The sequence below is a fragment of the Psammomys obesus genome, unplaced genomic scaffold (genome assembly GCF_907164565.1).
Source record: "Psammomys obesus unplaced genomic scaffold, mPsaObe1.curated_primary_1811, whole genome shotgun sequence".
Lineage (NCBI taxonomy): Eukaryota > Metazoa > Chordata > Mammalia > Rodentia > Muridae > Psammomys > Psammomys obesus.
The window spans coordinates 16,342,500-16,364,715 of NW_026596051.1; the positions used below are offsets into that span (position 1 = coordinate 16,342,500).

General features: G+C 41.1%; 1 protein-coding gene across 1 annotated transcript in view; it reads left to right on the forward strand.

Moving 5' to 3' along the window:
- The window catches only part of Depdc5 (DEP domain containing 5, GATOR1 subcomplex subunit), a 59,760-nt gene that overhangs the window by 4,122 nt on the left and 33,422 nt on the right, over positions 1-22,216 (forward strand). Inside the window, exons 3-10 of the mRNA XM_055624060.1 lie at positions 420-507; positions 1,417-1,463; positions 7,258-7,343; positions 8,191-8,274; positions 10,297-10,346; positions 14,860-14,929; positions 19,088-19,166; positions 21,542-21,603. Of these exons, the coding sequence (XP_055480035.1) occupies positions 420-507; positions 1,417-1,463; positions 7,258-7,343; positions 8,191-8,274; positions 10,297-10,346; positions 14,860-14,929; positions 19,088-19,166; positions 21,542-21,603 (566 nt within the window). The remainder of the gene's footprint in view (positions 1-419; positions 508-1,416; positions 1,464-7,257; positions 7,344-8,190; positions 8,275-10,296; positions 10,347-14,859; positions 14,930-19,087; positions 19,167-21,541; positions 21,604-22,216) is intronic.

Sequence of the window (22,216 nt, forward strand, 5' to 3'; positions counted from 1 at the left end):
ACACACACACACACACACACACACACACACACACACACACACACACAAAACTAAGCAACCCCCTGCCAAAAATAAAAATAAATGTTGAGCATGCTACAGCCTGCCCCGTGGTCCCAGCATACTAGAGGTGCAGACAGGAAGGTGAAAGAGTTTAAAACCACCTTATATGAAGTATTTTATGTCATCGTGAGACAGCTGTGTCAGTCAAGAAAGTAAAAATAGGGCCAGAGCTCATCTCTGAGGTCCAGTAGTATTACCAACATGACGAGGCACCCTGTGTTTTCTGTCTGATGCTTTTATTTTTTAGAGGGCATGTGCTAGAAATTTAGCCCAACATCGTATACATACTAAGCCTATACTCAAATGCAAAGCTGTATTCCAACCCAGTTGCTCTTTAAAATCACTAAATTGTCTTTCAGATGATGAGCTGGTCGTGAATCCTAAAGTGTTTCCTCACATCAAACTTGGAGACATTGTGGAGATTGCTCACCCCAGTGATGAATACAGGTGAGCAATTCAATGATTAAGGGAACTAGGCACCCTTTCGATTTCAAATACTATTTCAGGCCAGTCAGGGCTATGTAGTAAGGTCCTGTCTCAAAAACAGAACAAAAAATCCTCATATCTAGGACTGAAGAAATGGCTCAGCAATTAAGAACCCTGGCTGTTCTTTTAGAGGACCTGAGTTTGATTCCCAGCATCCATATGACAGGTCACAAACATCTGTAATTCTAGTTCTGGGACATCTGACACCCTGTTCTAGCCTCCTGGCATACCAGATATGCATGCAGTACACAGACAGACATGCAGAGTAAAACACTCATACACAGAAAAAAATTTTAAACATCTTTAAAAATTATGTATATTTCTGTGCAAATGAGTGCAGATGTTTTCAGATGGAGATTCCCTGGATCTGGAGTCACAGACAGTTGTTAGCCGCTTGGAATGGGAGCTGGAAACCAAACTTGGATCCTCTAGAAGAGCAGCAAGTGCTCTTAACTGCTGAGCTATGTCTTCAGCCCCAACAACACTTTGTTGTTGTTTTGTTTTTTTCTTTTTCGAGGCAGGCTTTCTCTATGTAGCGCTAGTAGTCCTGGACTTGCTTTATGGAGCAGGCTAGCCAGGAACTCACAGGGATCCACCTGCCTCTGCTTCCTGAGTGCTGGGATTAAAGGGCTGTGCCACTATGCCGGTCCTACAACCACACATTTTACACATTTTTAAAGTTGAAGCAACGTCTCTGTTGCTTTTGTTCATTTCCCTTTAGGCTAAGTGCAGTTTCTTTGTTTCCAAGGGAGAGTTTTTTAGTTGTGCTACAAGTTAGGATGTGTACTAAATTATTTGTTTGCATTTTGGTGGGAGGCAGAGAAAGCTTACCCCCTGCATTCTCCCTCATCTTGTTGCTTTCTTTTCTAGTCCTCTGCTTTTGCAAGTCAAGTCTCTTAAGGAAGATTTACAGAAAGGTAAGTTTTCCCTCTCTCTTTGGGATTTTTATAGTTACTGTCTGAGACTCATAAGAAACCTCTCTTTGGAATCTCAGGGAATAAGTCCGTAGCAGATTGAGTTTCCTTTAGCATAAAGGAAGACAAATGAAGCTTTTGGAGGTTAGGGACTGCATTTTCAGAAGCTGCCCCAGGAGGAACAGTTGATATGTTTACTGTCTTATTTATCTTTACAGCTAACTGAGCTGTAAGTTCTCTCAGATCCTAAGTGAGATATGAAAATTGCCAAAGATTTTCATTTGTTAGCATGTTGTAGACATTGAAGAAACCACATTTTTAGCTAAAAGAAAAGGTAATTTGTACGTGGGAAGCTTTATATTTATCTCCAAAAAAAGTTGATGGTGACTTTTCTAAATAAGTTTTCTTGTATGAGTGGGTTATCTGTTTGGATTAGGTGTTTCTAGATTTTTGCTGTCTCTTTTCAAAGAATGGAAGAGTTGCAAATGAAAAAGTAGCAAGGGACTTTATTCAAAAAAGAAAGTGAAGGTAGAAAGTAGATTAAGTTGCAAAAGCCTGAGCAAGCATGGGACTCCAAGTGCCTGGTTACTTTCCAGGGCTCCCTTTTGTGGGTCTAGGAGAAGAATATGGGTAGTTTTCTGCTTTGAGTATAAGGCCTATGTTAGCATTAGGTTATGTAATGGCCTGCTGCTAATGCCTTTTTGCATGTTGCATCTGATTTTTTTAAGACTTGTTTATGTGCCAGAGAGATGGTTCAGAGGTTAAGAATACTGTCTGTTCTCCCAAAGGTCTTGAGTTCAATTCCTAGCAACTACACATGGTGGCTCTTAACCATCTATAGTGAAATATGGGCCCTCTTCTGGTATGCAGGCAGAGCATAATAGAAATAATATAGTATAGAACATAGTATAAATAATAAATAAATTTTAAAAAAAAGACTTATTTATGTATTTTGTGTGTGTGTACTTTGTCTGCGTGTACATCTGCACACCAGAAGAGGGCGTCAGACAGTTCTGAGCCGTTTGCCACGTGGGTGCTGGGAATCGAAGTTAGGACCCTCAGAAGAGCAGTGAGTGCTCTTAACCACCGAGCCATTTCTTCAGCCTCTGCGTCTGATTTTAATTACATGTATGCCCAGTCATACAGAGGTGTAGGGTGATAGATTGGGGTTTTCACCTTAAAGAAGAGTTTGCCCAATGTGCCTGCACTTTAGGCTAGTATACCCTGCCTCAAAGAAGAGAAGGGGCCAAGGGATGTAGCTCAGTTAGATCGCGTGCCCAACGTACACACACCAGGCTCTGGGTTCCGTCCATGTCTGAAAGTGCATAAAACAGGTGTGATGGTGTAGGCCTTCAATCTCTATCTCATGAAAAGAAAGAAAAGCCTTGTGAGGTGGTACATGCCTTTAATCCTAGCAGTCTGGAGGCCAAGAAGCAAGTGGATCTCTGTTAGTTCAAGGCCATTCTGGTCTACATAGTGAGTTTCTGTCCAGCCAGAACTAAGTAACTAACTAAATAAATTAAAATATTTTTTTGTATTTTTTTTAACATTTTAAGCATTTTAAATTTTATTTTTGACACAGAGTTTCTCTGTGTAGCCTTGGCTGTCTTGGAGTTTGCTTTATAGACCAGGCTGGCCTGGAACTCACAGAGAACTTCCAGCCTTTGCCCTCTAAGTGCTGGGATTAAAGGCAGGTGTGCATTGCCACCAGTACGAAGGCATTATTATTTTTAAAATCTTGTAAATAAATAAAAACATCACACACTGAAATCAACCAGATCCAAATCTGTATAACACAGTGAACATCTCTACAGTTAGAATAAGCATTTGGAAGGGAAGCCGGGGTGTGTCACACTAAATTGTACATGCTTATTACCAAATTTATTTTATGTACTTAGCCACCACCAAACCAAAAGATCTATGGCAGAATTATAACTAGAACAAATAGCTTCCTATCCTCTTTCATAACTGTGTCTTTCCTCACTCCCTGAAAGTCAGCTCTCTTACTGTCTTCATGTTTTATTGTGCTTACATGTACATTTGTTTACAGATGTATGGATATTATTGGCTAGGTTCTGCTAGAGAGAGAGCACACAATTTTTTTCTTTCTGAGTCTGTGACATACATACTTTCATATTCCTAAATTGTTGCTTGTATGTATATGATTTCAGATGACCATTTAGTATTGGATAACCAAATTTGGGGGCCTCTTCCCTGGAAAAGACCATTTCTGCTGCTCTCAGCATTCCTTGGTTGCCTATGGTTGAGATCCTTCAAGCTTTCCTTTTTCCATATTAGCATGTCCATTGGTGTGCCATTGTTTAGGTATTGTTTAGGCATTCATGTTGATGGGACTTCATGGTGGCGTGGGGGACTTTCTCACTCTTCTAGAGACACAGTCTCAAGCAAAGTTCCCGTTCTGGCTCTTACAGTCTTACTCACTGGTGGCAATGGTCCCAGAGCCTTCCGTGCAGGAATTGTGCTGTAGATGTGATGGACATCACACAGTCTCGGTGTTCTCTGCATTTTGATAATTTGTGGGTTTCTGTAATGCTCCCTTTATCTGAAGACATAGTGATTCCCTATCTCAAACAAAAAAAGTTTCTTCCTACATTTACTTTAGAAGAGTGTGGACACACACCAGGCAGGATGCATGTGTAGAACTCAGAAGGCAACTTCAGAGACTCGGCTCTCTCATTCCACCATGTGGTTCCCAGGGATTAAACCCAGGTTGTCAGGCTTGGTAGCAAGTGCCTTTACCATCTAACCAGCTTGCCAGCCAAATAATGTGGGTTTTTTTTACTATGACATTTCTATAAAATTCATTCCTTATAATCCTTACTTGTCTCTCAACATCTGATAACCTCCTCCTCTTCCCCAGTAGCTCCCCTTCTGTTTTCAGGTCTTTTTCCTTGTGTGTGAACCAGTGAGTTTTACTGGGGTTTTCACAGGAGCATACAGAGGATTGTGTATAGGAGCACAGGCACCTTACCCTGGCTAGACCACTGGGGAAAATGTGTTTTCTTCCCTCATCAACCATTAACTGTTTTTGCAGGGATGGCTGGGGCCTTATGAGCCTCTCTTCTTTCCATGACAGGCCGTTGGCAGGCCTGATCTTGTGTAGGTAATCATAGCTGCTGTGAGTTAGACAATGAGATTGTCATTTATATCCAGAAGTTAGCATCCCACACTGCTCTTCCTGCTTAAAAGGCTCTTATTCATTCTGCCTCCACTTCTGTATTGTTATGTTCCCTGAGCCTTGTGCTGGGCATGCAACGATCGTTCACTCTCAATACTTTAATTCGTTTGTGAATCTTTGCAATTATTGCTGACTGATGTAGAAAGAAGATTCTCCGTCCAAGCCAATAGCAAAATTAACCTATGGGAATAAACATAGTTATTTAGCCATTTTAGTGGTGCATGCCTTTAACTCCAGGAGAAGCAGGAGATACCCATGAGTTAAGACCAACTTGGGCTACAGAGCAAAGTTCTAGGGCAGTTTAGGACTATATAGTCAGACCTTGTTTCCAAAATCAAAAGAACAAATAAATAAATAAAATAAAAACATACTAATTTAGAGTGTGGTCTTACTGCAGATGTACTCAGCCTGGTCTGATCTTAGAAGCTAAGCAAGGTTAGACCTGCTTAGTGCTTGGGTGAGAGAAGTCAGTTTGAAAGGCACATTGTATCCATTTAGTGAAACTATTGCAGAAGTTTCCACTCTGCTGCCTTTGATCTCCCCAGCCACAGGCTTTTGCCCAGGTTTACAGTAGCAGGAATGAATCTCCTCCTACTGCGTTGTGTCAGGTTCACCCATAGCAGACTTCTGTTATTGTACCACTCATCCTGCCTGGCTGGTTCCTGTTGTGTATGGGATCCATAGCTGAGTAAGACAGTTGACACCCTCCACCAGCAGGAGGGCTAGTTAGCAAGGTAAGCTTCCAGCTCAGTTCTACCTCGATTTCTCTGTGCTCCTTGACTAAGGCATGTGGTGCCTTCAGAAATTAGGGTCTTCTCATATAGTTTTGGTGATCAACCAACAGCAATGGCAATTGCTCGCATTGTTTTGACAGTCTCTGGAGTCTCCCATGACCAGTAACTTGTAGGGGGAGGTAGCTCTGCTAACTAGAATTTGAACTTTTCTTTTATGGCTCCTCCTACCCCCAGCCAGGGCCCTGTGCATACTAAACAAGATCTTTGCCAGTTAGTTATATTCCCAGCCTCTAGATATTTCTTTTTTTTTCATTTATTGATTGATTGATTGACAGGGCCTGAGTAGCCCTGGCTGTTCTTGAATTGGCTATGTAGACCAGGCTGGCCTGGAAGTTGCTGAGACCTACCTGTCTGCCTCTCCATTGCTGGGATTAAAGGCATGTACCAACCACTACATCTGTCTCAGATGTTTTTTGTTTTTGTTTTAATGCTTGTTAAAGTTTTATTTATTTTTTGGTTTTGGTAATAAGGTTTCATGGTCCAGGCTGAACTTGCTGTGTAGCTAGGATGAGTTTAAATTTCCAACCGTCCGTCCTCCAGTTCCACGGTGCTGGGATCAAAGGCACTTTACTACCTACCCCCCCCCTTTTTTTTCTTCCCTTAGCCCAGGCTGGCCTCCTATTCGCGATGTAATCCAGACTGGCTTCCAACTCATGACAGTCCTCTTGTCTCAGTGTTGCAAGTAATAAAATCTTTCTGTGTGTATGTGTGAGTCTGTGTTTTATGTGTTTGCCTGGATATGCATGGGTACTTATCCATGCCTGTATGTATGGAGGCTAGAGGTTGATGTCAAGGTGTTTTGTTTTTACTTTCTCTTTCTTTCTTTTGCTATAGTTGTTTGTTTTTGAGGCAGGGACTCACTATGTGATAGTAAATATACTATATAGACTAGAGTAGCCTTGAACTCGTGGAGGTCCAGCTGCCTCTGCCTCCTGGGTGCTGGGATTACAGTAGCATGCACCGCCATGCCTGCCAAGACAGTCTTTGATGAATCTGGAGCTCAGTGTTTTGGCTAGGCTAATTAGTCACAAGTCCAGGGATCTACTGTTTCTGAAGCACCATGCTAGCGTGCAGGTCTGAACTGCTGTGTTTGCCCTTCTCGTGGGCGCTGAAGGTCAGAATTTAGGTTCTCATGCTCATGGAGCAGGGGCTTTGCTGACAACCATCTCTCCCAAGTGTGAGGTCTTAAATGATTGCCTCTTTCTCCCATATCTCTTTTCCTTTCTCCACTCTCTCTCACTTTCTTCCTTCTTCCCTCTACTTGCAAACTCAAGGACGTACATATGCTAAGCATATTTGCAGTCAGAGTTACATCTCTCTTTTAAGTTTTAGGTTTATTTATCCTTGTGTGTGGATGTTTTACCTGAATGCATATACTTGTACCATGTACATGCCTGTTGGATCCCCTGAAACTGGAAAATGGTTATGAGCCATTGTAGGGTGCTGGGAATCCATCCCAGGTCCTCTGTAAGAGCAAAAACTTTTCTTAACTGCTGAGCCACCTCTCCATCTCCATTTCTCTTTTTTGAGGCTGAGGTTGGTTAAGTAGCCTCGCCTGGATATTTAGTTCTCCTGCCTCAGCCTCCCAAATGCTGTAGTTACAGGGATAAGCCATGACACCAGGTGTTTTTCATTTCTTTAAATTGAGTGTTAGTTCTTGGCCTTATTTCACACGTAGAGAATTGTTTAAAATTTAATCTCCTGGAAGACAGAGGCCATAGCAAATGATCAGTTGTATTAATTATTGAGTGTGTGCCAACTTTAAAATGTGTTAACTGATCCAGGTTTTCTTTTTCTGTTTCAGAAACTATCAGTGTGGACCAGACTGTGACTCAAGTATTCCGGCTACGACCTTATCAAGATGTCTATGTGAATGTTGTAGACCCCAAGGCAAGTCTTTGTTTTGGACTTTAATATCTTTTTATAGTGATTCACACCTATCCTCAAAGATTAGGTCATTGTGGAAATGAGGGGCTTAAGTGTAGTGCTAGACTGTTAAATATGTCTCATATCTAGGTCATTTAGATATAAACGGTATATAGGCTGCTTTTAAATCCTCATTTTTTAAAGCTTATGTTAGTTCATAGGAAAGGATATATTTATAATTCTTTTTAATTGCTAATATTTTTTTTACATATTCTATCCATTTAACCTATTTGGATGTTTGCTTGCATGTACGTCTGTGTTCTTTATGTGTGCCTCGTACCCACAGAGGCCATAAGAGGATGTTGGATTCCCCTGAAACTGGAATTATAGACAGTGTGAGACACCATGTGGGTGCTAGGAGTTGAACCCAGGTCTTCTGGAAGAGCAGTCAGTGCTTTTAACCTCTGAGCCATCTCTCCAGCTCCTCATATTTATTTTTTGTAAATGATTAATTATTATTTTTTTAGGCAGAGTTTTGCTGTGTGGCTCAGCAGCCACATGGGATTAACTGTGTGTAGCCCAGGCTATCCTTGAGCCGGCAGCAGCTCTTCCTCTTGCTATGTAGACCAGCTACTCTGGGCTACACAGTCCTCTGGGCCTCGTTTTTCACGGGATGGCTGCTGCAGGCATGCTGCAGAACTGCCGCAGGCATGATTGAGTTGCCTCTGTTTTGGAGAATTCTGTCTGGTTCTGCTGTCGAGTGCTCTTCCAAAGGTTTCTGTTTTGCATTTTTTCCTTTTGGTGTGTAGACTGCATGTTTTGGCTATAAAGTGTGGCAGAATGATGCAGAAGTGTGATTATCCTCTTTTAGGATGTGACTCTTGACCTGGTGGAGCTGACTTTTAAGGATCAGTACATTGGCCGTGGGGATATGTGGCGGCTAAAGAAAAGTTTGGTAAGATACGACTTTTATATGCATATGCTATGTGTATTTTTTGTTTGTTGGTTGGTTGGTTTTTTGAGACAGGATTTCTCTGTGTAGCCTTGGCTTTCCTGAACTCACTTTGTCGAACTCAAAGTGATCCGCCTGCCTCTGCCTGCCCCTGCCTCCCTGAGTGCTGGGATTACAAGTGTGCGCCACTGCGGCTAGCTCCAAAACAGTATGTTGCCTTTTCTATGACAAATGTCCTTGTTTATCATATAAATTTAGAGCTATCAAAATAAATTCTGATTCTGGTATCTGCAGATAGTCACTGTAAACAGTTGGTTATATTCTTCCCTGTTTTCCTGTTTGTTTATTTTATTTGTGTGTGTGTGTGGCTATTTTGCCTGCATGCATGTATTGTACTTTATGCGTGCCTGCTACTGTCACCAGTCAGAAGAGGATGTTGGCTTCTCTCAAACAGGGTGTTGGAAAGGGAACCTGGGTCCTCTGTAAGAGCAACAGTGCTCTTAACCCTGAGCAATCTCTCAGTGCCATCCCCACCTCTCACCCCATTTTTGAGAAGGGTCGCAGTATGTGGACTTGGCTGGCCTGAAACTTGCTGTGTAAACTAGGCTGGCCGTGAGTTCACAGAGATGCCTGCTTCTCCTGAGTGATGAGATTAAAGGCATGCACCCTTATACCCATCTATCTATTTATTGATTTCTTTATGTATACAATACAATGTTCTGCCTGCATGTACATCTGAACACCAGAAGAGGGCACTAGATTTCATTTTAGATGGTTGTGAGCTACCATGTGGTTGCTGGGAATTGAACTCTTGACCTCTGGAAGAGCAAGCAGTGCTCTTAACCTCTGAGCCATCTCTCCAGCCCCATCTATTTATTTTTAATGAACCTGTTTCCATTTAAAATACCTAATTTGCCCTTCTGTCATCCTTCTTTCTCTCTTCTTCCTCGCTCTCTGCCCCTCCCCCTTACATGGCAGGTGAGAGCGCTTCCAATAAACCTGCATTTATATAAAAAAAAAAATATATATATATATATATCCAATTTATCAGAATTGTAACTCAGTACTGAAAACTTTTTACTATAGTTTTTGCATATTATGAAAGATAAATTATATGTAGAATTTTTTTACTAATTTTTGAAAAATATTTATTTATTTTACATGGGTGCTTCTATCTGCATGTACACCTGCATGCCAGAAGGGGGCATCAGATCCCAGTATAGATGTTTGGGAGCCACCAAGTGGTTGCTGGGAACTGAACTCAGGACCTCTGGAAGAGCAGACTGAAGCATCTGTCCAACCCTATATATGTAGAATTTCTACACAAAATATATTTCAGGGAAAAGTCAAACAACCAAAACCTTGATTGGGCTGGGAACATAGTTCAGTGGTAGAGCCTTTGCCTAGTATATGTGAGGCTCTAGGTTCAATTCCCAGCACCAAAATCTAAATGAATAAATAAGTACACAAATAAATAAATGAAAGTTGTGTTGAATGAAAGGAATGACAGCTCTCAGTGCTAGAGCAGTCGCCTTAGGTTTGCCTCTGGCACTGAAAAGAGAAATCAAAAGTATAAAGATAATTTGTGCTACACTTAGTATATAAATGTAGAGAAGACCCGTGTATTTCTCGGACTGCACGCCCTGCCTGGTTTTTCACTATTGTTTGTACTTGCTGACATTTCAAGCACCAACTGTTGTATAACCCCAGTAGCCTTCTCTGTATGCTAAAGCTGTCACTCCCTTGCTACCTGGACTTCTTGTTGGAGGAGACTGCTTTGTTTTCTTTGTTTTGAGACAGTGTTTCTCTGTGTAGCTCTGGCTGACATGTAACTCACTCTGTAGACCAGGCTGGCCTCAAACTCAGAAATCCACCTGCCTCTTTCTCCAAAGTGGTGGGGCTAAAGGCACGGGCTACCACCATGCCTGGCTTTTTTGTTGTTTTTGGAGATTTTAAAGCAAGGAGTCTTTCTGTGTGGCTTATGGGCTGATGGCTTGAGCTTTTTCTTTTTCTCTCTTCCCTTAGGTGAGCACCTGTGCCTATATCACTCAGAAAGTGGAATTTGCTGGCATCAGGTAGGTATCATGGCATTCTGCTGTGATGTGAGTGAAGAACCACCAAAGTACATGATTGCAGCTTCAGGGCTTTATGAGTTTGTGTCTTGGAATTTTGAGACCTAGTCTCATGTAGCCAGGCTGTCCTCAGTTTCACTATGTTGCCAACACTGGCTTTTTTTGTTTTTATTTGTTTGTTTTTTATTAAAAAAAAAAACCCCATTTTTTGAGATGGGGTTTTTCTGTGTCCTGGAACTTGCTTTGTGGACCAGGCTGGCTTTGAACTCATAAAGATCTACCTGCCTCATGTGCCACCGGGCGTGGCTTTTAACTCCTTAGCTCCCTGTGCTGACGTCTCCAGGGCATGCACCAGGCAGGTGCATGCTTCCACAGCTGGCTGCTTTCAGAATTACCCAAAGAAGTGGTTGAGGCTACTGTAGCAAGAGGGGTGAATTGCATATTTTAGGACTGAAACTATTTATCAACATGTGTAATCACACCTGGATTTATAGATTAGGGTACTTGCTTATAGGTATACAATAACCAGCACAGTAATTGTGACATGTTGCCTTTCTAACTGAATTGCTTCACTATCACTGTATTTAAAATGGTTTCTGTAGTTTAATAAAAGGGACTTTTCAAAATCCCTCCTGTTTTTCCAGTGCTAGAGCTGTAACCCAGAGCCTCATGTATACTAGTGTGTCAGACACTCCAGCACTGAGCCACAGCTCCAGCCATGGAACATGCCCCCTCAGCCCACCCACTGCCACCATTTTCTTTTCTTAGGTGTTTTATACTGGGCATGGCCTCATGGTTGCTGAAAAAGTACTTTGCCACAAAGCTACATCCCTGGGGTGGCTGTATAGTTTATATTGTCACCAACAGTGTACAATGGGTCCTGCTCTCATCTCACCAGCATTTGTTATTATTTGTTTTGTTGATGGCAGCCATTCTGACTGGGATGATACGTGTGGACCAAAACAGAAGCAAGAACAGTACACCTTGCTAGTTAATGGGAGATCAAAAGAGAAAAAATACACTTTGCAGATTAAGGGTTCTGTTTTGGTCCACCATGAAAATCAATATGAGATTTTTATTTTTCTATTTTGATTTTTGAAACAGGGTTTCTCTGTGTAGCACTGGCTGTCCTGGAACTTGTTCTGTAGATTAGGTTGACGTCTGCCTCCTTAGTGCTGGGAGTGAAGGCATGCACCACCACTGCCTGCCAAGAATTCTTTTTTGGTTTTGGTTTTTGTTTTTTCAAGACAGAGTTTCTCTGTGGCTAGGCTAGAAGTGCATCTGAATGTGTACTGCAAATATACTTTCACATCAAATGTGTTGTTGCTGTAGTCACAGTAGCTAAGAAATGGAGTCAGCCTGTATGCTCATCAACAGATTAATGAATAAAGAAAATAACATACATACCCAGTGAGATTTTAATAAAACCACTAAAAATAAAATAAAATCATGACATTTGCAGGAAATGGATGGACCCAAATACCTTTTTTTTTTTTTTTTAAGACAGGGTATCTCTGTGTAGCCTTGGCTATCCTGAACTCAATTTGTAGACTAGGCTGGCCTTGAACTCACAGAAATCCACCTGCCTCTGCCTCCAGAGTGCTGGAATCACAGGCGTGCACAACTGAAGCCAGCTTCCCAGATGTTTTCATGTTAAGCAAAATAATACAGACTCATTAAGACAAATGTGGTGTTTTCTCTTAGTCACAGAAACTAGGTTTCAGCATGAAACTAGGAAGGGGAACTATGAAAGCAGAAGAAGAGATCTTCCTGGGCAGAGAGTAGAGGAGGGATAATGAGAGTAATGGAATACACGTGACATGAAAGCTCAGGAAAGGGCCTTAATGAAATCCGTTACTTTGTGTGCTAATTTGAGGAGACGAGGGAGGGGCTACAGTTGGGACACAGAGTGAATAAGTTGTAATAAAGAAAAGGAAAATTAAAAAATTAAGAATTGCTCAGTGAGCTGCATGGTGGTGACACACACCTTTAGTCCCACCACTTGGGAAGCAGAGGCAGGTGGATCTTTGTCCGTTCAAGGCTAGCCTGTTCTACAGAGAGAGTTCCAGGACAGCCAGAGCTGTTACACAGAGAAACCCTGTCTCAGAAAACCAAACAACAACAACAAAATAATTGCCCAGTAGTGATAGACATGATGTTACTAATCAAGCTTGTGGAGTTAGTGTGTCTGAGACACCATGTAGCCTTTTGCTCCATGTGGTTAGTCACCTGTGCTTGCATTTGCCTGTGGCTTTTCTCTCTCTTGAACTACTAGAAAAGAGGCCTGTCTTAAAGCCATAGGAATTAGGGATTAGGTTGCATTGTCTTTTCCTGTGTTACTGCTTTGAGGGCAGGAATTCCCCAGGCTGGCCTTGAGATCCACCTTCCTCCCCTTGCTGATTGCTAGCATCATAGCCATGCACTACTGCAACAGCTCAGAATGTGTTTGTGTTTAATAAAATTAATAAAATAACTATTCTGGAACTGAAGGTGTTAGCTCAGTGTTAGAGTGCTTGCCTGATACACAACACAAATTTAAAACAACAACCAAACAAAAACCAAGAACAACCATAAAACCTATTTACACAAGAATAATGTTTTTTAAATTTATCTTTTATCCTTTATGATGTCTCATTTGTTCTTCCTATGCGCTCTAGAAGAAAGATAGATGGATGGATGGATGGATGGATAGATAGATAGAGGGATAAATACCAGCCACATTTATTGCTGTTTTCAAAACTGAGGCTTGGCCAGTGAGTGAGATCTCTCAGTAGGTAATGAAATTTTCTGCCAAGCCTGAGGAATTAAATTTGATTTCCTGGTTCCCACATGGTGGAAGGAGAGAACTTGCCCTTCACAGCCACAAACACAGTCCTACACATACACAGACAAAATAAATAAATGAATATAGTGGAACCTGATCCTCAGAAAAGTTATAGCGTCTAAGAAGGAGTAAAGGTTCTAGAATTTAATCCTGAGTTTTAGTGTACTGATTTGCATATGCATTGTAGGGAAAGCGTGTAACATTGAGCACAGTTGAGCTTATTTGAGGGATCCTGTAAAACAGTGTTTGATGAATTGCATGCAGTATATTACTTTGTTTGTTGTTGTTGTTGTTGTTTTGAGGCAGGGTCTTATATAGGCCATGTAGGCCCCTGGCTGTTCTGGAAATTGCTATGTAGACCAGTGTGGCCTTAAACCCATAGAGATCTGATTTCCTCTGTTTTCTGCGTGCTGGGATTAAAAGCATGTATTAACAGCAGTATTCAAGTGCTGGGATTACCAGTGGATGCCACTCCCAAGCACTGTGTCATTTTTGGAATCCTGAACTCATGTCATCTGGAGAGGTACAGTGTTAATTGTTGTTTATCTAGATATTTAGCTAGTAAATGACTCAGCTGCAATTCCTGCTCAGACTATTTATTCCCCAAAGCGAATGGCTCTTGAGCTGAGAGCCTTGCTTGTTATGCTGCCCTGTTCATCTTATATTCTGAAAAAGTCTCAGAGGAGAGACATTTAGGTGGCATACTCCTGCAGTCCAGCACCCAGGTGAGTGATGCAGGGGGATTCTGCATTCAAGAACAGCTTGGGCTGTATAGAATAAAGTGTATTCTGATCCACATAGCTGTCCCAAAAAGAAAGAGCAGCAGAGGGAAAAGCACCAAACTGGAAAACATTTACCAAGTTGCCATTAGGTTTTCAAAGAATTACTTGTTTTGTGTGTGAGAGAGAAAGTGAGCAAGGGCATGCATATGCCCTGCTACATGGAGTTCTCAGGCCAACCGGCCAGTTAGCTTCCAGCCCAGTTCTCCAGTCTTTGCCTTTCATCTCATAGGTGGATTACAGATGCACTGGCTTTCCCCTCAGGTTCCAGGAATTAAACTTAGGCCGCCAGGCTTCAGCAGATGGACCCTTTACCCACGGAGCTTTTGTTTGTTTGTTTTGCCACAGGGTCTCACCTTGTAGCTCTGGCTGGCAGGAACTCACTATCTAGAGCAGGCTGGAAATCACGGAGACCTGTCTGCCTCTGCCTCCTAAGTGCTGAGATTTAAGGCTGTGTCTTACCTCTAGCAGATATATTGATTGATTGTTAGTTAATACCTCCTGACTGCTTTTGTTAGGGTCCTAAGATTAAAATGATCTTTTCTCTGTGTTGAAGCTCATGGTATTGTGGCTAGGATTAAGACAGTTATTACTAACCAAAACTATAAAATCTGTATCCAGATAATTTTGTATATAATTTCTGAGCATCTCTGAAGGCCTAGTTCTCTAGACCTGAATATTTTCTGTGGACTCCTGTTGTGCATATTCAGTATACTGAGAGCTGTTTATAGTAGACAGTCTGCTCATGGGGCTCTCTTGGGAAGGCAGAACTGATCAGGTTCTTTGAAAATAAGTAGGCTTAGGTGACAGACACAGGGGAGTGGCTTGGAGCACATAGCAAGACTGATTTAGAAGACAGTGAGCAAGCCTCCTGAAGAGAGCCATGGTAACATGTCTGTGTTTCTCCTTTCAGGGCACAGGCTGGTGAGCTGTGGGTCAAGAATGAGAAGGTCATGTGTGGTTACATTAGTGAAGAGACCAGGGTAAGACTTACAAAATGGCTTTTTGGTTTTGTTTTCTTATACCATTATGTGTGAGTCCTGAATTCACAACAAAGAAATAAGCAAAAATCTCATGATTGGTACCATCTGCCCAGCTAGAACTGGTCCTTTACTACTCTCATATCTTACAGTTGGATCTTGACAGGTTGGAATTGATCTTCATTCCAAATGAGTCTATTCAGTATATTAAATACAGGACTGATTGTGGTGGTTTTTGCTTATAATTCCAGCACTCAGAGGGCTGAGACAGGAGGATTACTATGAGTTAAGAGGCCTTTCTGGGCTATATAATCAGTTCCACTCTGGGCTACAGAATAAGAGATCCTAAAGTTCTCTGTCCCAGTTACTTCACTTAGTAATTTCAGGTGTTTGTTGAATGAGATTTTCCCAACTGTAAGAATTCGAAATCTGGTCCTGTGCAACAGGCATGTGCCTGGATTCCAAGTTAAGTAAGAAACTGAGGAAGAGCCAGGCACGGTGGCACACACCTTTAATCCCAGCACAGAGGCAGGCGGATCTCTGAGTTGGAGTTCAGCAAGTCGAGCCTCATCTAAAGATCTAATTCCAGGACAGCCAAGGTTGCACATAGATACCCTGTGGAGAGAAGATCACCTTGGTCAAAAATAGGATAAACAAAACCTTTTTTTTTTTTTTAAGGCAGGGTTATCAATTTGTTTTCCAGGTTGGTCTTGAACTCTCACTTCTGTGTCCACCTCTGGAATGTTGAAATCATAGTTATTACTACCATTCTAGCCTAGAGAATAAGATACCTGTATATGAGGAGAATTTAGCATGATTGGGTTGGGGCTGAACCTTAGTGGTAGAGTGCTTGCCTGGCATGACAAGACCCTGGATTCAATCCCCAATATCAAAGAGAGAGAGGACATAAAAGGGAAACAACTTAGTATTATAAAATTTACCAGCTGGGGAATTGGCTCAGTGGGTAAGAGCACTTGCTGTATGAACTTGATGATCAGAGTTCAGTTCTGAAAGCCTTATGTAGTAGTGCAAGCATCAATATCCTTGCATGCTCCTACTCGGAAGGTGGAGAGGAGCAGCTTCAGAAGCTCCTGGCAAGTCTTGCTTTGAGTTCTGCGAGGCTTCTGTGACTTCCACAAGTAGAGTCTACTCTTCTACTACATTTCTTGTATGAATCTTCACGAAATATCTGTAGGTATTGCAGTACTTTGCAAGTTCTTGTCCAAGTGTTACAAAACTCCCAAGAGGTCAGGGATCATATCTTGCTACCCATGATACAAAGCTCAGAGTAAGATTTAAGTAACTTCTTTTTCGTTTTTGTAGATTATTTTTCATTTCTTGTCTATAAGCATTTTGCTTGCCACATAGATTTGTGTGTATACTGTACATGCCTGGTGCCCATGGAGTCCAGAAGAGGTCATTGGATCCTCTAGCGCTGGAGTTAAAGACAGTTGTGAACCTTGATGTGGGTGATGAGAAATCAACCTGGATTATTTATAAGAGCATCAAGTGCTCTTAACTATCTTACCCTTGCTTTTGGTTTTTTGAAGTAGGGTTTCATGTAGCCCAGGCTGACCTTGAGCCCAAGGATCACCCTTAATTCCCAACCCTCCTGCCTCCACCTTCCAAGTGCTGGGATTGTAAGCATGTGCCACACACTCAGTCATGAAAGCGAGGCAGGCGTGCTATCAACTGAGCATTCTGTCAAACAAGTGAAGGAACACATGGGTAAAGTTTGCGTTTAAAAGTGCCACTTCACAATTAAGAGAATTCTTCCATCGTTTGATTTTTTTTCTTAAAGATTTATTTATTTATTATGTATACAATGGTCTGCCTCTATGTACGCCTGCACACTAGAAGGCACCAGATCTCATTATAGATGGTGTGAGCCACCATGTGGGTGCTGGGAATTGACCTCAGGACCTCTGGAAGAGCAGACAGTGTTCTTAACCTCTAAGCTATCTCTCTGGTCCTGAAATTTTCTTCCAGTAAAAACTACAAAATTTACTGAGTAAATGTTTTGTTTGATTTTCAACACAGGATTTTGCTATTGAGTCCTGGTTGACTTTGAACTGACTATATTCCTGCCTCACTTTCCTAATTTACAGGATTACAGACATGAACCATAGCATTAGCGTTTGTTCTATTCTTTTTATTTTTTATTTTTATTCTTTTTATGATTGCTGTTTAAAAGTTTTATATATTTTGATGTTTTTCTCTCTCCCTCTACTCTTTACAGATCAGCCCTACCTCCCTATGCATGTTGTTTTTCTTTCACTAAAACAAAACAAAAAATGAAAATAAAAACAGTGAAAAAATAAGACAAAAACAAAAAACAAAAACGCCAAAAAGCACTTAACAAAAAGCACCCCAAAACAATGGAAAAACAACTTCCAAAAACCATGGAATTTGTTTTGTGTTTGTCAGTTACTTTTGGGCCTGGGCCTGCCTTGGAATATGGTTGATATACCCAGTGACATTCCACTGGAGAAAACAGATTTTTCCCTTTGCTAATAGGAATCAATTGCAAATGGCTTGTTGGTTAAGGGTGGGACCCTGTGTCCTCTCTCACCTTTCAGTTCTGGGGCCCCATCTTGCTTGAACCTGTGCAGGCCTTTGGCAGGTCTTATGTTGCTGCCACTTATAAGTGAGTCCATATGTGCATTAGTCCTGCTATATCGGGAACTGTTTCCCACCTCTGGCTCGTACAGTCTTCCCACTTCCTTGGATTAGATCCCTGAGCCCTGAGGGGAGAGGTTTGATGAAGACATCCTATTTAAGACAGTTCCAAAGTCTCTCACTCTTTTTTTTCTTTTTTAAATATTTTTATTTATTTATTTTTATGTGCATTAGTGTGAAGGTGTCAGATCGCTTGGAATGGGCATTACAGACAGTTGTGAGCTGCCATGTGGGTGCTGGGAATTGAACCCGGGTCCTTTGGAAGAGCAGGCAGTGCTCTTAACCACTGAGCCATCTCTCCAGCCCAGTCTCTCACTCTTTAAGGCACATTTTCCAGTTGTAGGTCTCTGTTAATTCCCTTCTATTGCAAGAAGGAGCCTCTCTGATGAGGGTTGAGTGAGGCTATGATCTACGGATAAAACAGTATGTCATCAGAGTCATTTTATTTCCATTTTCCTTTAGCAGAGTAATGGTAGTAGGTTTTTTTCCTATGTCTATGACATATTTAGTCTCAGGTTCTTGGCCGTTTTATCAGTGTCAGGTGTGGGTTCTGTCACATGGAGTATGCCTTTGGAAAAAAAAAAACTTATAAAAATGATGGTTGGCCATCAGGCTCAGCATCTGCTTTCACAGTCTGCATGGCAGAGGCTTTTAGAGGCCCTCTGTGGCGGGTTCCTAGAGTGAATGGAATTTTATGTAAGAAGTGGGAAATAGTAAGACCTGGAGAGAACAGGAACTCCACAAGGAGAGCAACAGAACAAGAAAATTTGAACACAGGGAACTTCCCAGAGACTCATACTCCAACCAAGGACTATTCATGGAGATGACCTAGAACCCTGACAATGCAGCCACTTCTGATGAGAACTGATAGACTAAGATCAGAAAGAAGGAGAGGAGGACCTCCCCTATCAGTGGACATGGAGAGGGGCATGCATGCAGAAAGGAGGGAAGAGGGTGGGACCGGGAGGGGAGGAGGGAGGGGCTTATGGGGGGATACAAAATGAATAAAGTGTAATTAATAAAAGTTAAATAAAAAAAAAGAAAAAAATGATGGTTGGTTAATCCTATAACATTGTACCATTATTGTAACCTGTATGCAGGTTGCTTTTATAGGCTTGTGGATGGAGCTTTTAAGCTTTGAATACATGTGCACTATGCTTAAGTGTATAATTAAGTGGTAAGGCTGGTGAGCTTGCTAACCACGAAGCCTAATGACCTAAGTTTCAGTCCCCAGTATCCACATAGTGGAAGGAGATAACTGACTTAAGCAAGTTTCTCCCTGACCTCCACACATGTGTGATTATACACACACGTGCACACATACAAGTGCACACATATACGCATTCTCTCTAATAACAAATAGACATAGCTAAAGATGTTAGATGCGGTTCCATTGCGACCCCCTTTGAGACCCCATTCATCCCGTAGAATTAAAACTATACAATTTATTTGCTCTTTAATGCGCTTGTGTTTTTGTTACAGGTGGTGTTCCGATCTACGTCGGCTATGGTTTACATATTTATTCAGATGAGCTGTGAAATGTGGGATTTTGATATTTATGGTACTGTTCCCTAAGTACTGATTGTAACTGCCTCTGGAGAGAATTTTCTGGTTTCCCCCAAGTTTGTATCATTTTATAGTAAACTCTTGATATTCTCTAAAGATGTGTCCTGCTTTAGTGCCAAACCTCTTCAGTTCTTTTCCTTTCACTATTATTTTTTCATTGTTCTTTTGGTTGTTGTTTGTTTTTTGAGATAAGGACTCATACAGCTGAGGGTGGCCTTGAACTTGCCATTCTTCTGTCTCCCAAGTGCTGAGATTAAAAGCGTTCATTCACCTCTATGCCCAGTTTATGCTGTGCTACAACTAAGCAAGCACTCTACCAAACTGAGATAAAGTCCGGGCCTGGTGGTATATGCCTCTAATCCCAGCATTCAGGAGGCCAGCCTAGTCTACATAACAAATTCTTGTCAGAGGTACATAGTGAAACCATTAGTCAAGGATATCCTTTAATTTCTGAGTCTCTGCCTCTGAAGTGCTATAATTTCACTCATGCACTACCATGCATAATACTTACATTTATTTTTAGACCTTTTCATTTATTAATATTTTGTGAGTACATGCATGCATCCCACTTACCCATGTGAAGGTCAGGTCAACTTTATAGTGTCTGTTCTTTCTTAATTTTATGCATGGTTTCCAGTGATCAAACTTTGTCACTGAGCAGCACGTTCTTTTTCCCACTGAGCTATATTGCTAGTTCCTCTTTTTTTTTTTTTTTTTTTTACAATTTTTTCTTTATTAATTACACTTTATTCACTTTGTATCCCCCCAGTGGTTCCCTCCCTCCTCCCGTCCCAATCCCTCCCTTCCTCCACCCTCTGCATGCCAGCCCCTCCCCAAGTCCACTGATAGGAGAGGTCTTCTTTTCCTTCCTTCTGATCCTAGTCAATTAGGTCTCATCAGGAGTGGCTGGCTGCATTGTCTTCTTCTGTGGCCTGGTAATGCTGCTTCCCCCTCAGGGGGAGGTAATTAAAGAGCAGGCCAATCAGCTAGTTCCTCTTATTTTATAAAACTGCATAGATATGTGGAGAGATAGATGCAGAAGTGGAATATGAGTTCAAGGAAATGCAATAAACTATTTATTAAAAAACCTGAATTCTCATATCTTAAGTGCTAGTATGATTAGGTGCCAGCAATTTCTTTCTCTACTTTCTGTCCTTCATAGGCTCTTGCTCTGTAACTCAGGCTTTCATCAGATTCACAATCTTCCTATCCTAGCCCCCTGAGTGTAGGCATGTACTACTCTCAACCTGATGTCTTCCATTTAGTTTACTACCATTCTCAGAAAAAGCAAGTTTGTTTCATTGTATTTGAATTACAACATAATGAACAGAGAATGCTCAAGCTGCTCTGAGGTACAGATACTGTGCCTACCTCACCAGTGTCAGGATTTGTACAGTTCAAATTATTATTACAAATTCTTGCTATGCATCATCCAGGAAACTTATGGCTGGAAGGAACTACAAACTGATTAATGAATGCCTAGGGCTTATCAAATAATTTTTTTTTTAAATTTCATTACTTTGAGAGAGAGACAGATAGATAGGCAGGCAGAAAGAGTGTACACACAACTTTCAGGAGTCGGTTCTTTTTCTCCCAGGGGTTCTGGGAGTCAAACAGGTCATTAGGCGCTGTCAAGTGTCTTTACTGCTGAGCCATCTTACTGGTCCCCAAATCATATACACCTTAAGCACAACTGTGAAAATGATCATGCCTGGAGTTTAGCTTGTTCCCTTATCTTGAATAAACATGTATTAACCAGTCACCTGCTTTTCGAAATTTTTTGTTTTTGAGTCTATAATTGTGAGATTGGACTGTACTTTCTGTGCTAAGGAAGCATCTGCCCTCCATGATTAAATTTGGCTTTACAAGAGTTGAGGATATAGTCCAATGGTAGAGTGTTTGTCCACTTTGCCAAGTGTATGCAGGTAGCCCTACCTTCGTTTTTTTTTTTTTTTTTTTTTTTTTTTTTTTTTTTTTTTTTTTTTTTTGTTTTTTTTTTTTTTTTTTTTTTTTTTTTTTTTTTTTTTTTTTTTTTTTCTTGAGATAGGGTCTCAATATGTAGTCTTGGCTAGCTAGAACTTGCTGTGTAGACCAGGCTGGCCTTGAACTCACAGGGATCCACTTGCTTCTACCTCCAGTGCTGAGATTAAATGTGTGCGCCACTGTATCTAGTGACTGTATTTTAAAGTTTTTGTGATCTTTCACAAATAATTTAGCAGAACCCATTTTTTTCTCTTTGGTCCTATTTCTTGACTGTATTTAGATGAGACAGTTCAAGCAAATTGGTAATAATAAAAATACTACGACTACTACTACTACTAAAAAAATAGTAGTAGTATTCCTTACTGTTTTCTCACTGTTTCTTTTCAGGGGATCTGTATTTTGAGAAAGCTGTGAATGGTTTCCTTGCTGATCTGTTTACTAAGTGGAAGGTATGTTTCTATATTCTCTAATCTTCTGGGTAAATATTACACACTAGGTTTTTCATTTTTCAGTTATTGATAATTTTAATTATTTTAGTTTTTTTATGTTTTTTGAGATAGAGTTCTCCTGTAGCCAAGGCTGGTCTCTGACTCCCTGTGTAGCCAATGATAACCTTGAAATTCTGATGCTCCTGCGTTTACTTAGCAGGTGTTAGGATTATAGGCATGTTTTGTTTTGTGCTTTTCCTATTTTAACGGATTTTTGTGTCTGTAGGCTGTTGGTCAACCTTCAGTTTTGTTTCTTGGGTATTATCCACTGTGTTTTTGGATCTTCTTAAGTGTGCTAGGTTGGCTGGCCAGGAAGCCTGGGGAGCTCCTGTCTCAGCTGCCCCAGCATTACAGACATGTGCCAGGACACCTTTTCTTTCTTTCTTTCTTTCTTTCTTTCTTTCTTTCTTTCTTTCTTTCTTTCTTTCTTTCTTTCTTCCTTCCTTCCTTCCTTCCTTCCTTCCTTCCTTCCTTCCTTCCTTCTTTCTTTCTTTCTTTTTTTTTTTTTTTTTTAATAGAAATGGTCTCATGTAGCTTTGTCTGGCCTGAAACTCACTGCATAGACGCATAGACC